The sequence below is a fragment of the Bison bison genome, unplaced genomic scaffold (genome assembly GCF_000754665.1).
Source record: "Bison bison bison isolate TAMUID 2011002044 unplaced genomic scaffold, Bison_UMD1.0 scf7180017864313, whole genome shotgun sequence".
NCBI classification, from domain to species: domain Eukaryota; kingdom Metazoa; phylum Chordata; class Mammalia; order Artiodactyla; family Bovidae; genus Bison; species Bison bison.
In genome coordinates, this window is record NW_011494885.1 from 1,709,390 (window position 1) to 1,723,738 (window position 14,349).

The 14,349-nt window shown below is 55.8% G+C and overlaps 1 protein-coding gene across 1 annotated transcript; it reads left to right on the top strand.

The window, feature by feature from the left end:
- The first annotated feature begins 517 nt into the window (after positions 1-517).
- Positions 518-11,430, top strand: BCAM (basal cell adhesion molecule (Lutheran blood group)). The gene is made up of 15 exons (XM_010852580.1): positions 518-554; positions 1,575-1,696; positions 2,258-2,486; positions 2,605-2,675; positions 2,954-3,050; positions 3,147-3,329; positions 3,793-3,929; positions 4,158-4,314; positions 7,875-7,990; positions 8,097-8,238; positions 8,404-8,540; positions 8,702-8,846; positions 8,936-9,080; positions 10,067-10,184; positions 10,277-11,430. Exons 1-15 carry the CDS (start codon positions 533-535, stop codon positions 10,280-10,282), a joined length of 1,827 nt encoding a protein of 608 aa, XP_010850882.1. The 5' UTR covers positions 518-532; the 3' UTR covers positions 10,283-11,430.
- The last annotated feature ends 2,919 nt before the right edge of the window (positions 11,431-14,349 follow it).

Consider the following 14,349-nt stretch of genomic DNA (forward strand, 5'->3'; position numbering starts at 1 on the left):
GCTCCTCTCCCTGCCCCCTCAGACGCTGGGATCTGCCACCGCTCCCACCCCCGCCTGGCCCCTATTCCCCCGGACCCAGAGGTCCTGGCCTCCAGTGGCCGGAGTGCCTTTTCCCCGGGGACAGAAGAGACCAAAGCGGAACTGCCCGCTCAAAAGTTGTCAAGTTTTGAGAGGGTCAGGGACCCTCTGGCTAGAAACCAGCAAGTCACATGCGATTGCGGGTTCCCCCCATTCAGATTCAGAGCCCAGACTCTAAAGGACCCGCCCCTCTCGCCTCCCGCTCCATCAGAAAGGGCTGGAGCTCAGCCCCTGGGCAGTGACAGCGGAACTAAGTGTTTCCAAGTGACAGAGCCCCCCTTCCCGGGGGCCCAGATAAAGCCACGCACCTGCGTGGTGGTTGGAGGAGAGGTAGAGGCCCTCAGGGGCTGGGGGAAGAGAGAACTGGGGGAGAGAGAGATCCCTCCGACCATCCTTGCTGTCTCTACCGCTCGGACCCAGCCCTGGGCACCAGCCTGGCCCCACACTCCCTCCCATGGGGCAGGCCCAGGCCAGAGGTGGGTGCCTGGGAATCCAGGGCCCTGGCACAAGCATGGCGAACAGTGGGTCCCCAGGGGCAAAGCTGGGCCAGGCTGGGCAGGGAAGGGAAGGGAGATTCTAAGAACTGAGAGCCCAGGCCAGGATGCCAGCCCAGAGACTGAAAGAGCTCGCTTTCCTAATGCGAACGCCTCTACCTGCCCGGATCCTGGGACGGGAGTCCCGGGCCTCCGCTCCCTTCTCCCTCAGGACCCAGGATCCGGGGCCTCCACCCTGTCCTGCTCTGAGGCACGTGCTGCTGCTTCTCTCAAAGAGTTAGATGGGCCGAGGCGCGGGTAGGGGGCTCGGGCAGGTCTGAGCCAGCCTGTCCCTCCCACATTCCTGAAACCTGCCCAGCCCTGTCCCCCTCACTGCGCCCACACACCCATCCCGCCTCAGCTCTGGCCCAGCCCCAGTCTCCCTGCTCCTGATGGAGAGACCCGGGGGGCAGGGCCGGGCAACACGGAGACTGAGAGGAACGCAGAGAACCGTGAAACTAAGAGATGGAGACACGGGGTGAGGGGCATGCATGCACACACGCGCACACACACACACACACACGCAGAGGCGGTGACTGAGATGGAGACGATTATCCATCTCATTGTGCCAGGCCCCGGGTGAAGTGCTGGAGGCTAAGGAATGAGCCTGCCAAGGCCCTGCCCTCAAGGGGCATTTGGTCTAGTGGGACAAGCAAGGACACACAGGATTTGAGCCCAAGTGGATTGTATGGAGGCCACGGGGCCCTGTGTGGCCCAGGGGAGGAGTCTTCAGTTCTGCAAGTGAACGGAGAGATGGGATCTGAAGCTTAGAGATGCAGAAATGAGAGATAAAGGGAGAGAGGAGCTGAATCTGAGGGAGCAGGGGCTGGGGGCCTGGACCCCTGGGTCTGAGGGAGGAGGGGCTGGGGGCCTGGACCCCTGGGTCTGAGGGAGGAGGACTGGGGACCTAGAGAGCTCTGCCTCCTGGTGGCAGTGGGAAAAAGCTCAGTCACCCTCCTGCAGGTTCCAAGGCTGAGGTCCGCCTGTCTGTGCCCCCCCTGGTGGAGGTGATGAGGGGGGAGTCTGTCACTCTGGACTGCAGCCCCTTGGGGACCCATGACTATTTCATGCTGGAATGGTTTCTGGTGAGTGCTGTGAGCTGGAAACAAGGGCATGACAGAGGGGGTCTGAGAGTCAGGGCGCACTGGGGCTGCAAACGTTCATCCCCTCATCCGAGCCCGAAAGCCCCTAGGAGCCCCACAAGCTGCCTTTCCATTTTACAGGTGGGGAAATGGAGGCCCAGCAAGGGGAAGCCCCTCTCCAGGGTACCCTGGTGTCCAGGCACAGCTGAGGCTAGAATGAAAGAGGTCCCCTGGCTCTTGAAAGAGGACATTCAGAGGCAGACACCCAGAAGGCAGGAGCCCGGGGATGGGACTAAAGAGAAAGAGAAACAGGAGACCCAGGGCAGGAAAGAGAGACAGAGGTGGAAGCATGGTGAGATGGCGAAAGAGAGAACCAGAGAGGGGAAAGGTGACCACAGACAGGGGGCGGGGGTGGGAGAGCTGAGAGAGGACGGAGGGACCAGAGAGAGCGAGAACGTGAGAGAAGGAGACCCGCGGAGCGGAGCGGCAGCGAGAAAGGGGACACGGAGGAGGGCCTCTGGCCAGGCAGCCTCTCGCTGAGATGCTCCCCACCCGCCCCCGCAGGTCGACCGCTCAGGGGCCCGCCACCGCCTGGCCTCGGCCGAGCTGCGTGGCTCCGAGCTCCGGGACAAAGAGCTCAACTCCCGGGGCCGCAGCCCCCCGTACCAGCTGGACTCCCAGGGGCGCCTGGTGCTGCCTGAGGCCCAGGTGGGCGACGAGCGCGACTATGTGTGCGTGGTGAAGGCGGGGGCAGCGGGCACCGCCGAGGCCACCGCCAGGCTCAAAGTGTTTGGTGAGTGTCTGTGCCTCCCCTCCGACCACCGCCCCCGGGCACAACACACACATCCTGGGAAGGGGCAGGGAGGTGAGAACCCCGGGAACCAGCTCCTGACTGTAAGTCCCTCCCGCAGCCAAACCAGAGGCCCCGGAGGTCTCCCCCAACAAAGGAATCCTGTCTGTGATGGATGACTTTGCCCAGGAGGTACCTTGGGCCACACCTTGCTTCCAGGATTCTGAGGGGAGGAGGGAGTCCTGGGCTCCTATAGCCCAAGGTCGGGAGAGGCTGGGGGCTTGGGCTTCCCAGTCTGAGGAGTAGGGGTCCGGGAGTTCTGACCTTGGGTCTCCCGGGAGGAGAGGGTTGGGAGCTGGACTCCTGTGTCTGGGTCTGGTCTGGTCCCCACCCCCCTCCAGGGAGGGGGACCCAGACTCCAGGGTCCTGGCTCCCAGCCCAGTGTGGGTGTGGGTCTGTGTCTGTCCCAGATAGCCACTTGCAGCAGCCGCAACGGGAACCCAGCCCCCCAGATCATGTGGTATCGGAACGGGCAGCCCCTGGCCGTGCCCCTGGAGGTGAACTCCGGTGAGTGGTGCCTGAGGGAGCTCGGCTAGACCTCAGGGGCTGGGGCTGGGCGGCGGCCGGGCTGGCTGACCTCCTCCCTGCCGCCCTCTCCCGCAGAGGGCTACATGACCACTCGCACCGTCCGGGAGGCCTCCGGCCTGCTCTCTCTCACCAGCACCCTTTACCTGCGGCTCCACAAGCCCGACCGGGAGGCCAGCTTCCACTGCTCCGTGCACTACTCCCTGCCCGCCGGCCAGCACGGCCGCCTGGACGGCCCTTCCTTCTCCCTCACCCTGCACTGTGAGTCCGAGCTGGGCCCCCGGCCGCCCCCACCAGGAACTCTCGCTCCGAGGCCTGACCCTCCAAGGTGACCTCTTGACCTGCCCCACCCCTTCCAGGCCTTCTGCCCCCTTACCTCAGGCTGAAGTGGGTACTCACCTCTGACCTCTGACCTCAAGTGCCAGCGGGAGCCCCATCCTGACTTCTGACTCCCCCCATAACACCTGAACCCCGTGGAGTCTCAGGACTAACCGTGTGCCCCACGCTTCCACCCTAAAATGGGTCCCCGCAAATCTCATACTGACCTGTTACCCACACTGTAGCAAAGGAAAAGACTAAGGTTGGCCAAAAAAAGAAAAAAGATTTTACCTCTCACCTTTGGCCAACCATAGCCCCTTCCTTTGCTGCAGTGCTGGCCTCTCCCCCTTAACCTAGCCCTGCCTTTTACCCTTGACCCTGACCGTGAGTCTGCCCTTTCCCTTAGATCCCACAGAGCACGTGCTGTTCTGGTTGGGCAGCCAGTCCACTGCTGAAGGCTGGGTCCGTGAGGGTGACTCTGTCCAACTGTTGTGCCAGGGGGATGGCAGTCCCACCCCAGAGTACACGTTTTTCTGGCTTCAGGTAACCCACCCCCTCATTCCCCTGACCTCTGCGATCTACTCGTCTGCACCAAATTCTGACCCCTGGCTTAGCAAGGCGCGTGATCAGTGACCCAGTAGCTATCTGTTCCCCAATTTGTGAGAGTCTTGACATACCTTGATGCCTGGCTTGGGTGACCCTGGACCTAACCTGACCCTGCCAGCCCAGAGCATTTCCTGAACAGGGTTCCTCATTCCTGATCTCCCCCAGGACAAGCAAGAAGATGTGCTAAAAACAAGTCTTGAGGGGAACTTGACACTGGAGAGGGTACAGCGGAACCAGAGCGGGACCTATGGCTGCAGGGTGGAGGACTTCGACGTCCCTGAGGATGCGGAGCTCTCCAAAACCCTGGAGCTGCGTGTGGCCTGTGAGAGCCCCCAGAGCGGGAGGGGGCCCTGGCATCAGCGATCTCCTCACCCTCGCCGCCCCCCCGCAGCCCTGTCTCCAACCCTTTCTGTGGTGCCCAGCCTGGTCTCGATGCCCCTGGCCCCTCCAGTCTCCCATACAAGGCAGCCAGAGACCCCTTTCCAAGGCATACACCTGACCTTCCCCTACCTAGAACCTGCTGTGTCTCCCCAGTCCTCTGGGGACAAGACCCACATGCTTCACCCCAGCCTTCAAGACCCACCTGGCTGGCCTCACCTTAGGCGGACCCTTCTCCCCATCACACCCCAAGCTCTTCTCCTCTTTCCTACAGTAACTCCCCATCTTCTCTTCCATCCAATCCCAACCCATCTCTCGGATCCCAGTCTTCCAAGAAGCCTTCTTGGTCCGCCTGCACACAAGCCCTGAGCAAAGGCTCTGTCCCTCCTGGGAACTCCTGTCACCTCCCTTCCTGGGGCTAGACCCTGTGCCACATGTCAACAAGAGAGTGCAGCCCCAGCCTCCACCCAGCTCCAGGGTCCAGTAGGGGAGACAGAGGTTAAACGCTGAACACACACTTTTTTTTTTTTTGAACACACACTTTGAGTCACAGTCCTGCCTCTATAGAGACTAACGCAGAGGAGGGGGATAAGGAACTGGTGTGGCGAACAGGGATTATTTTCCATGGAGGCTGTTGGGGGCTGCAGATTCTGACTGCAGGAAGGAAATTTATGGGGAGTGCCCCAGGATCCACACCTCTTGGTGGGTGATGAGGGAAGGAAGCAGGATGCAGCAGAGGCGGAAGTTGGGCTTCAGCCTAAGGAAGACCTCTACATGCTCACAGGGCATTTAGAAGCTGAGAGATCCCCAGTTGGGGTACAGGGGCTGGGTCTTTTGTACATCCACGTCAACCCGTCATTGGATGTGGGCTGCCTAGGGAAGGAGGGGACATGACCTTGAGCCAGGGGCTCTCTCTGTGACTCAGGCAGTTTCCAGAGAGGGCTGACAGCTGAGGGCTGACAGCTGACACCCTTCTCAACAGCTGGGGAGAAAATCCTTTGGTGCCAAAGGGGAAATCTGAGTGTCCACGACAGAGGGTCAGAGAGACCTCTCTGAGAAAGGGATCATGTGTAGGAAACCAAAGAATGGAACCAGAGATACGATGAGTCAGAAGAAAAGCATTCCAGGCTGCGGAAACAGCATGTGCAAGGGCCCTGAGGCCCACACTGGCATATTGGAGAACAACAGGGAAAGAACAGGGTAGCCGGAGCTCAGGAAGCAAGAGGGGAAGGTGGGAGATGAGCTTGAAGCAGTGGGCAGGGTCAACCAGGCAGGACTTATTGGCTTCATCAAGGAAAGAGGCCTGTATGCCCACCATACTGGGGAACCACTGCAGAGTTTTGTTTTGTTTTGTTTTTTTCCTCACTGCAAGATTTTAAGCAGAGGCAAGGGCTGACCAGTGTGTGTTTTGAAAAGATCCCTTGAGAGGCCTTCCCTGGTGGTCCGGTGGATAACACTCCCCACTCCCAATGCAGGGGACCTGGGTTCAGTCACTGGTTGGGGAACTAAGATTCCCACATACCATCACTAAGCCCCGTGATGCAACTAGAGAAGTCTGGGCACTACCAAAAAAAAAAAAAAAAAAAGAGGAGTGGGCTGTTTGTTTGTTTGTTTTTTAAAAAAAGAACCCTGCACAGCCAAAATTAAATAAATAAATTTTAAAACCAATTTTTTTTTAAGTCAAACTTGGACATGACTGAGCAACTACACTTTCACTGTTTAAAAAAGAAAAGATCCCTCTGGCTGCTCAGCAAAGAATGGACCAGAGAGGACAAGAGACCAGTGAGGACGTGACTGCAGTGGTCAAGGCAGTTGGACCCCAGGATCAGAGATGGAAAGAAGTGAGAAGATTCATTTGGGGGACACAGCAGAGAAAGACTTGATGGGTGGAGAAGGAAATGGCAACCCACTCCAGTGTTCTTGCCTGGAGAATCCCAGGGATGGCAGAGCCTGGTGGGCTGCCATCTACGGGGTCGCACAGAGTCGGACACAACTGAAGTGACTTAGCAGCAGCAGCAGCAGGGAGTTTCTTTACTACACGGTCAGTTTTTAAAACTTTTCTGCAGACTTTGGGAAAGGATGATCGCTCTTTATCGGCGCTGACTTTAAGAGTCAGCTGTTGAGCTGAACCTGTGGTGGCATCTGGTTTCCCGTTTGGTATTTCCCCCACTAGCCACGCTGTCGAATTTGAGAGACTTGTGTTAAAAATCCTACATCATTGTGGTTATGTTAAAATCTTACATCAAGTGTGGAAATGTCTGTTTCTAGCAGTTTTTGCTTTATTTAGTACTTTCTGAGTCCTTGTGTGTTACAGGTGTGTGACTGTCCTGTGTCCTTTAAGATGTTGGGTCCTTTCCATCATAACACGCTCGCCCTGGCCCCCGAACCTCCCTTGCCTTGGGTCCTGTGTTGCTGTGCCCTTCACAGCTGCCCTTCTCCTCCTGGTGACCCTGCTTCAGGGGCCCAGAATGGCCTTTTGATCTTGACCTTTTGCATTACTTGTAACTGCCTCTTATGAACACTGCATCCTGGATTTAGCGTTTTTGTCCAAGCCCACTAGGGAATTTCTGGAGTAGGAAATGGCAACCCACTCCAGTATTATTGCTTGGAAAATCCCATGGACAGAGGAGCCTGGTGGACTACAGTCCATTGGGCCACAGAAAGCCGGACACGACCGAGTGTCTGAGCACTAGGGAATTTAGCTTCTGTCATGTGATCTATATTTGAGGCTTCTCATTTTCTCCCAGCTCTTCTTTTCCCTACATTAAATGCCTCAGCCACTTCACACCTACCCCAGGCTGCTGGCATATTTGTCTTGAATTTTCCCAGTACTTTTAGGCTTACGGTTTTCTATTTTAGGAATAATCAGTGTCAAAGTTGTACTCAAATCAAGATAAGATCTTTTAATATGCATGTAATTTAATCCTCAGTTCTGATATGTTTTGTTTTATTAAAAAATATTTACAAATGTTAAAAAAAAAAAAAAGACTTGATGGGAAAAAAATGGGTCATGTGGAGGAGAGAAGGCCAAGGTTGGAGGGGTAGTCAGAGAAGGAGCGCCCAATACCTCCCAGGTTATCCATTAACCCTGGGCTCAGACGTCAGCTCTGGAGGCAGGTGGTCGAAGTGGGCCTGTATTTTGGTTTTTTGTTGTTGTTATTGTTGTTTTAAGTGTTTGTTTTATTTATTTAATTTGGCCGCACCAGGTCTTCACTGTGGCATGTGGGGTCTAGATCCCCGACCGGCCCCCCTGCATTGGGAGCACAAAGTCTTAGCCACTGGACCACCAGGGGAGCCCCGTGGGCATGTACTTTGGAGTCAGACTCCTAGATCTGGGCTCAAGGGCCCAGATGAGAGAGTGGAGAGCTCGTGGAGCTGGGGAGAAGTTGGCATTCTCTGCTGACAATTGTCCATTCACGTCTGCCCTCCTCAAAAGCCCTGGGGATCCCCTAACTGATCGAGTGAGGGTCCGGGGAAGGTGACATTCTGCTCCCCCCACTCCAGACTTGGACTCCCTGGAGCTCAGCGCAGGGGAGGAGCTTTCCTTACCTCTGCACAACAGCACAACCGTGACCTGCTCTGCGCGAGGCCTGCCCACCCCGACCCTATACTGGACCAAGGTGAGAGGGAAAGGTGTCCCTCCCCAGCACGGGACCCTCCCCTTTCCATCAACCCCTCCCTGCCTCTCACAGCCAGCTGGTGCCTGCTCTTTCTCTCCGCACCCAGGACTCAGCACCCATGGGGGAGGACCCCACACTCTCCCTCCACTCCGTCACCTTCGATTCAGCCGGCACCTACACATGTGAGGCCTACATGCCCAGGATCCCCCTCCTGAGTCGCACCCGGAGCTTCAGGCTGCTGGTTCAAGGTTTGGGGTGTGGGCAGGCTGGGATGGGGATAGCATGGGGGGATGTGGGGCGCCAGGACAAATGAGACGGGTCCACGGCTGGTCCTTCTCTCCTCTTTTTCTCTCCCTCCTCTCCTTTTCCCAGGTGCCTACATCTCACCCCCTTTCCCGCCCCACCACCCACAGGGACACCAGAGTTAAAGGCAAAGGAGACTCAGCCCAAGGCCGAAGGCAGCTGGACCGAAGGAGATGAAGTCACCCTGATCTGCTACGCCCGTGGCTACCCGAAGCCCAAACTCACCTGGAGCCAGTTGGGCGGCAGCGTAAGGGACCCCCCCTGACCCTCCCCAAATCCCAGCCGGCCCAGTGGTCCACGGATCATGTCCTCCCCACCCTCCACCTCCACTGACCGCTTCCTTTTCAACTCTGCCCACACCCCGAGCCCTTGATCTCAAAAGCCTGGGCCTGACCTGAGCCTCCACAGCCCACAGAACCAGCCCCTGGGGGCCAGGGCTGGGTGAGCAGCTCCCTGACCCTGAAGGTGACCAGTGCCTTGAGCCAAGACGGCGTCTCCTGTGAGGCCTCCAACCCTCTCGGGAACACCCACCACGTCTTCCACTTTGGAACCGGTGAGTAACCACCGTGGTGGGACCAACACCGGGTGCGGGGCAGACAGTGGGCTGCTGGCTGACCCCTCCCCCTCCGCCCTGCCCCGCAGTGGCCCCCCAGACCTCCCAGGCCGGCGTGGCGGTCATGGCCGTGGCCATCAGCGTGGCCCTCCTGCTCCTCGTCGTTGCCGTCTTCTACTGCATGAGACGCAAGGGGCGGCCCGGCTGCTGCCAGCGGGGCGAGAAGGGGTCTCCGTGAGTGGCCTGCAACCTTGAAACTGAGCTCTCTACCCAAACCCTGACCTCACCCTGACCTCAGCCCCAAACCAACCACAGCCCCAACCCCAGCTCCATCGGCAAATAAGATGCCATCCCATCTCCAACCTCCGACCTGGACCATGACCGTCCCCTCCCCTCTCCTCAACCCCACCCAACCCATAACCAACTCCCAGCCCACCCCAAGCTCACCTTAACCTCATCCCCAATCTCACCTTAACCTCATCCCCAATCTCATCCCCACCTGTGATCCACACCCACCCCAATCCCAAAGTAACCTCATCTATACTTCCAGCTTCCTCTCCAACCCCAACCTCTCCCCCAGCTGCACCCTCAGCTCCAGCGCATACCCAGTAACCAAACACAGCTTCAGCCACCTCCCCATCCCAAGTCCCCCTGCACATCCCCCCATCCCATTCCTAACTCCAAACCCATCCCCATCCAACCTTATCTCCAACCGCGACCACACAGCCACCCTCAACTCCAGTCCACAGCCATCCCCACGTGCGTGCGTTCTAAGTCGCCTCAGTCATGTCCAACTCTTTGCGACCCCATAGACCATATAGCCCCTCAGGCTCCTCTCCCCATGGGGTTCTCCAGCCAAGAATACTGGAGTGGGTTGCCATGCCTTCTTCCAGAGCATCTTGCTGACCCAGGGATTGAATCTGCCTCTCCTGAGACTCCTGCATGGCAGGCGGATTCTTTACCACTGAGCCACCAGGGAAGCCCAGCTATCCCCACAGCCCTCCCTAAAACCCATCCCAGTGACATCACCAGCTCCAATTCCAAGGGCAGCGTCAAGCATGTCCACACCCCATCCCTGACCCCAGGGCCACTTCCACCTCCTACCTCACCCCCAGCTCATTCCCACCCACCCATCGCCAAGTCTGTCCCCATCCGACACACCCATGGCCAGTTCCTTCCTTGGCCATGACCACCTCTAACACAATGTCTCCTCCCACTAGGCCACCTGGGGAACCCAAGTTGAGCCACTCAGGATCACAGCGGCCGGAGCAGACGGGCCTTCTCATGGGGAGTGCCTCTGGAGGAGCCAAGCATGGGAGCGGGGGCTTTGGAGATGAGGTGAGTGAGGGCCTGGGCCCCTGGGGAGAGGGAACCACTGCGGGTGGAAGAGCTGCTGTGGGCCCAGGCTGATCTCCCCATCTTTTCCCCAGTGTTGAGGCTGAGGACCTTCCCAGAGGCAGTCATTGAACCCAACCTGGAGTGGCGAGCATCAGAAAACCAGCCCCGCTCACACCTCTGCCTGCCCCCACTTTCCCAGCCTTTCCTCTTCCCTCTCTGGGCCCTCCCTTCCTTCCTCTGTGGGCTGGGCAGGGACCACAGCGGCCTGGGAGGGAGGGGACCTTCCTCCAAGGATTGTGACTCTCCCAGGCCCCAGAATAGCTCCTGGACCCGAGCCCAAGTCCTGGCCTGGGACGAGGCTCGAGGGTCGGCTGGCTGGGGCTATTTTTACCTCCTGCCTCCATTGCTGGTCCCCCACCCTCCCACCTGACGTCCTGCTGCAGAGTCTGACACTGGATCCCCGCCCTCTGCCCTGACCCCATCATCTGTGGACACTGGAGTCTGGAATAAATGCTGTCTGTCACCTGGACACCATCCTGTGGCCAGAGCTGCATCCTCTAGGGGATGAGAGGGGAAGGGGGGTGCAGGTGGTGCTCTGGCCCTGCTGGCTCTCCCACCCCCTTGCTGGACCTCAGGAGAAATCTGATGTCATGGAGAAAGAAATGAGAGAGAAAGGATGGAGGGTGACTCAGCTGGAAAAAGGTGGAGAAGAGAGGTGCTGGGGGTCCAGAGGGAGCTGAACCTGGCCCTTGAAGACCAGTGCCTTTAGGGGGAGGTAGGGTGCTATCCCCTTAAGTAAAAAATGCCCAGTCTCTCTTGCCAGAGGCCCAGAGGGAATTGAAACATCCAGAGGAAAAGCTCTCTCTGAGCTGTAGAGTGGATGGAATTAGGGATTTAGGCCTCTCCTCTGAGGACAGCCTGGGGCCTGCAGTGGAGGGGTGGGGGAGGAGGGACAACTTGGAGGAGCCCCCATGAAGGGATCTAGGCAGAGACAAGAGACGGCAGAAACAGCAAAACAGAGACTTGCCGAAGGGGAGGGAGAGGCATTTGAAAGGAGGACGGAGAGGCTAAGGGGGAGAATTGAGGGATGGGCTGGGGCAGCTCAGAATTGAGAGAGAGCCACTGAGTCAGACAGAGATGTGGGGAGAGAGAGGCAAAGACAGACAAATAGAGACATGTCCTGGACTATTTACTGTGCAATTCCAGACCACAGCAATAAAGCGAAGATCACAATAAAGCAAGTCACACAAATTTTTCAGTTTCGCAGTGCATATATTACGTTTACACTGTACTGTAGCAAGTATTCAATAGCGTTCTGCCTGAAAAAAAAAAAAAAAAGTACGTAGCTTAACTTAAGAAACACTTTCAAAAACAAAACACTTTCTTGTTAAAAATGGTAACCATCGTCTGAGCCTTCAGTGAGTCATAGTGGTCACATCACAGGTCACTCATCAGTGACCAAAACAAATAGAAGAACAATGAAAAACCTTGAAATACTGCAAGAATTACCAAATGTGACACAAACATACAAAGCGAGCAAAGGCTGTCGGGAAAATGGCACCAATAGACACAGCGTTGCCACAAACCTGTAATTTATTAAAAAAAAAAAAATGCGGTATCTGCGGAGCACAATAAAATAATGTGCCATACAGAGAGGTAGGGCTGCAGAGACAGAAACACAGAAAGAACTGGGATTCAGAGAGATCATTCCAGTTAGAAAGGGAGGGGGAAAAAAAGTTTCGAAAGAGCAGCTCAGAAGCAGTGAGGGGAAGACAAGTGTGACCTTGGGCAAGTGACTTCACCTCCCTGAGTCCATCAGATAAAGATAAATCACACTTGAGCCGTGGACGGCCACTGTGAGGAGAGGGAGCAAGTATACCTGTGCAGTGCATGCTGGGCGGTCTCTGCCGGTGACCCCGCCCCTCTGTCCTCAGTTTACTGAGCCACCAGATGGACCAAGTGGGATCTGTGGCCGTGGGGAGTTGAAGAGATGCTATGGGAGCCTCCTCGCAGGCAACTGAGCAAATGCTCAGAGATTTCCAGAACGGAAGAGCTCACACTGGCTGAATTAAGGTGCTCAAATCCCATGATTTATTGAGTCAGATTAAAACAAACAGGAAGGACTTCCTGGTGGTCCGCTGGTTAAGACTCCACCTTCCAACACAGGGGTCAGGGTTCAGTACTTGGTTGGGAAACAAAGATTCCCATCGGGTGTGGCCAAAAGATTAGAAATAAATAAATGTATAAACAAATGTGAGAAACAAGAGAGATGGGGCAGGTTAACACACTGAGATGGGGAACAAACGATCAAAGTTCTGCCGCCTGAGCTTGAGGGTTCACGGGGCTCCGTTGTCCTCCTGTGTGGTGTGGTCTCCACGCCCAGAGTCCAGGGGCAGCAGGGAGGATCCACATCCGGAAGTTCCCAGGGCTGCGTGGGGGCAAATGCATTCAGCCACACCTGCGGGTGGAGCAAAACATGCCTCCTGGCCTTGGCTCTCACCTGCATGACGTGAGCACAGGACTCACCAAGCAGAGCGAGAGTCCTCAGGAGTCACCTTAAGGACTCTCGGATAAGTGAAATGAAAGTGTCAGTCAGTCAGTCGTGTCCAACTCTTTGTAACCTCACGGACTGTAGCCCACCAGGCTCCTCTGTCCATGGGATTCTCCAGGCAAGAATACTGGAGTAGCTAGTCATTCCCTTCTCCAGGGAATCTTTCCGACCTAGGAATCGAACCGGGTCTCTTGCATTGCAGGTGGTTTCTTTACTGTCTGAGCCACCAGGGAAGCCCAAGGACTCTCAGATACTTGAGGCTTCATCAATCTTTCCATCCTTCCCATGGACGTTCAGCTCACATTTTTTTTATCGAAGTATAGTTGACTTAGAATGTTGTGTTAGTTTCCGATGTACAGCACAGTGATTCAGTTTTACATATATAGACAGTCTTTTCCGTATTCTTTTCCATTAGGATTTATCACAGAATATTGAATACAGTTCCCTGTGTTATACAGTAGGACCTTGTTGTTTATCCATCCTGTATATAATAGTTTGCATCTGCTACCCCAAGCTCCCAATCCTTCCCTCCCTCACCCAGAATGGAATATCCTTTTTTAAAAATACAGCAGACACACAGAGAAATCATAGAATGATTGGGAGAATTTGATAACTGTGAAAAGTGTTTAATGCAAAGCCTGGCACAGAGCATGTGTTCAGTATGTGTTTAGTATTGTTATTATTATCACTCATGGAAAATGGAGGGACAGAAAGAAAAGCAAGAAAGGGACCAGGTAGAGAGAGATACCTCATTAAGGGCAGATGATGGCTGGGGGAGGGGAGAGAGGGAACCCCAGGGAGAAAGCGATGCTCCGCCCAGCACCTGGTCCCCAAATTAATGATGGGAGGGTCTTGGCCTGCCTCCCAAGAGGGAATACATTTGCATAAGATCCCTCATCTGCATGGCATTCCAGGCAATTTGCATACAGATGGCAGCCTGTGCCCTCCTTAGTCTGATCCCTCCTCCCACCTTGGCCAAGGGTCTGGGGGAAGGGGCAGCAGGTGTGGGGGGTGATGAACCACCATGATCTGGGGCTCCAGGAAGTAAAGGCAAATTCAGAATAGACTCCCCTTGCTCCTCAACCTTCTGTGGCTCCCTTTTGCTCTCAGGACCATGAGGCACCCTTCACCTGGCATTCAGGACAGGCTAAGATGTCACCCCTCACACATACCCACTGCCCCATCTCTCACATCTTGTGCCTTTGCGAATTTACTATTCTCCCACCTGGAATGTCCTCTCTCATTTCCAACACTGTAACAAAGCTTGCCTCTCCTTCAAAGCCAGGACATCTTTAAGATTTCTGACAAATTTTCCCTAGTGACGCAGACAGTAAAGAATCTGCCTGCAGTGCAGGAGATCTGGGTTTGATCCCTGAGTCTGGAAGGTCTCCTGGAGAAGGAAATAGCAACTCACTCCAGTGTTCTTGACTAGGAAATCCCATGGACAGAGAAGCCTGGCAGGCTACAGTCCATGGGGTTGCAAAGAGTCAGACACGACTGAACAACTAACAACCCTCCTTGTCCTTGGAACTTTACTGGAATTTGTGCCACCTCTGGACTCATACAGATTTTATTAGTAAAAATGTGTTTTGTTGCAAATGACAAAAAAAAAAA

Coding starts and splice junctions, on each gene's coding strand:
- BCAM (XM_010852580.1), top strand. CDS start 533: ATGGGGCAGGCCCAGGCCAGAG. Junction 2,487..2,604: donor CGCCAGGCTCAAAGTGTTTG/GTGAGTGTCTGT, acceptor TCCCTCCCGCAG/CCAAACCAGAGGCCCCGGAG. Junction 9,081..10,066: donor CGGGGCGAGAAGGGGTCTCC/GTGAGTGGCCTG, acceptor TCCTCCCACTAG/GCCACCTGGGGAACCCAAGT.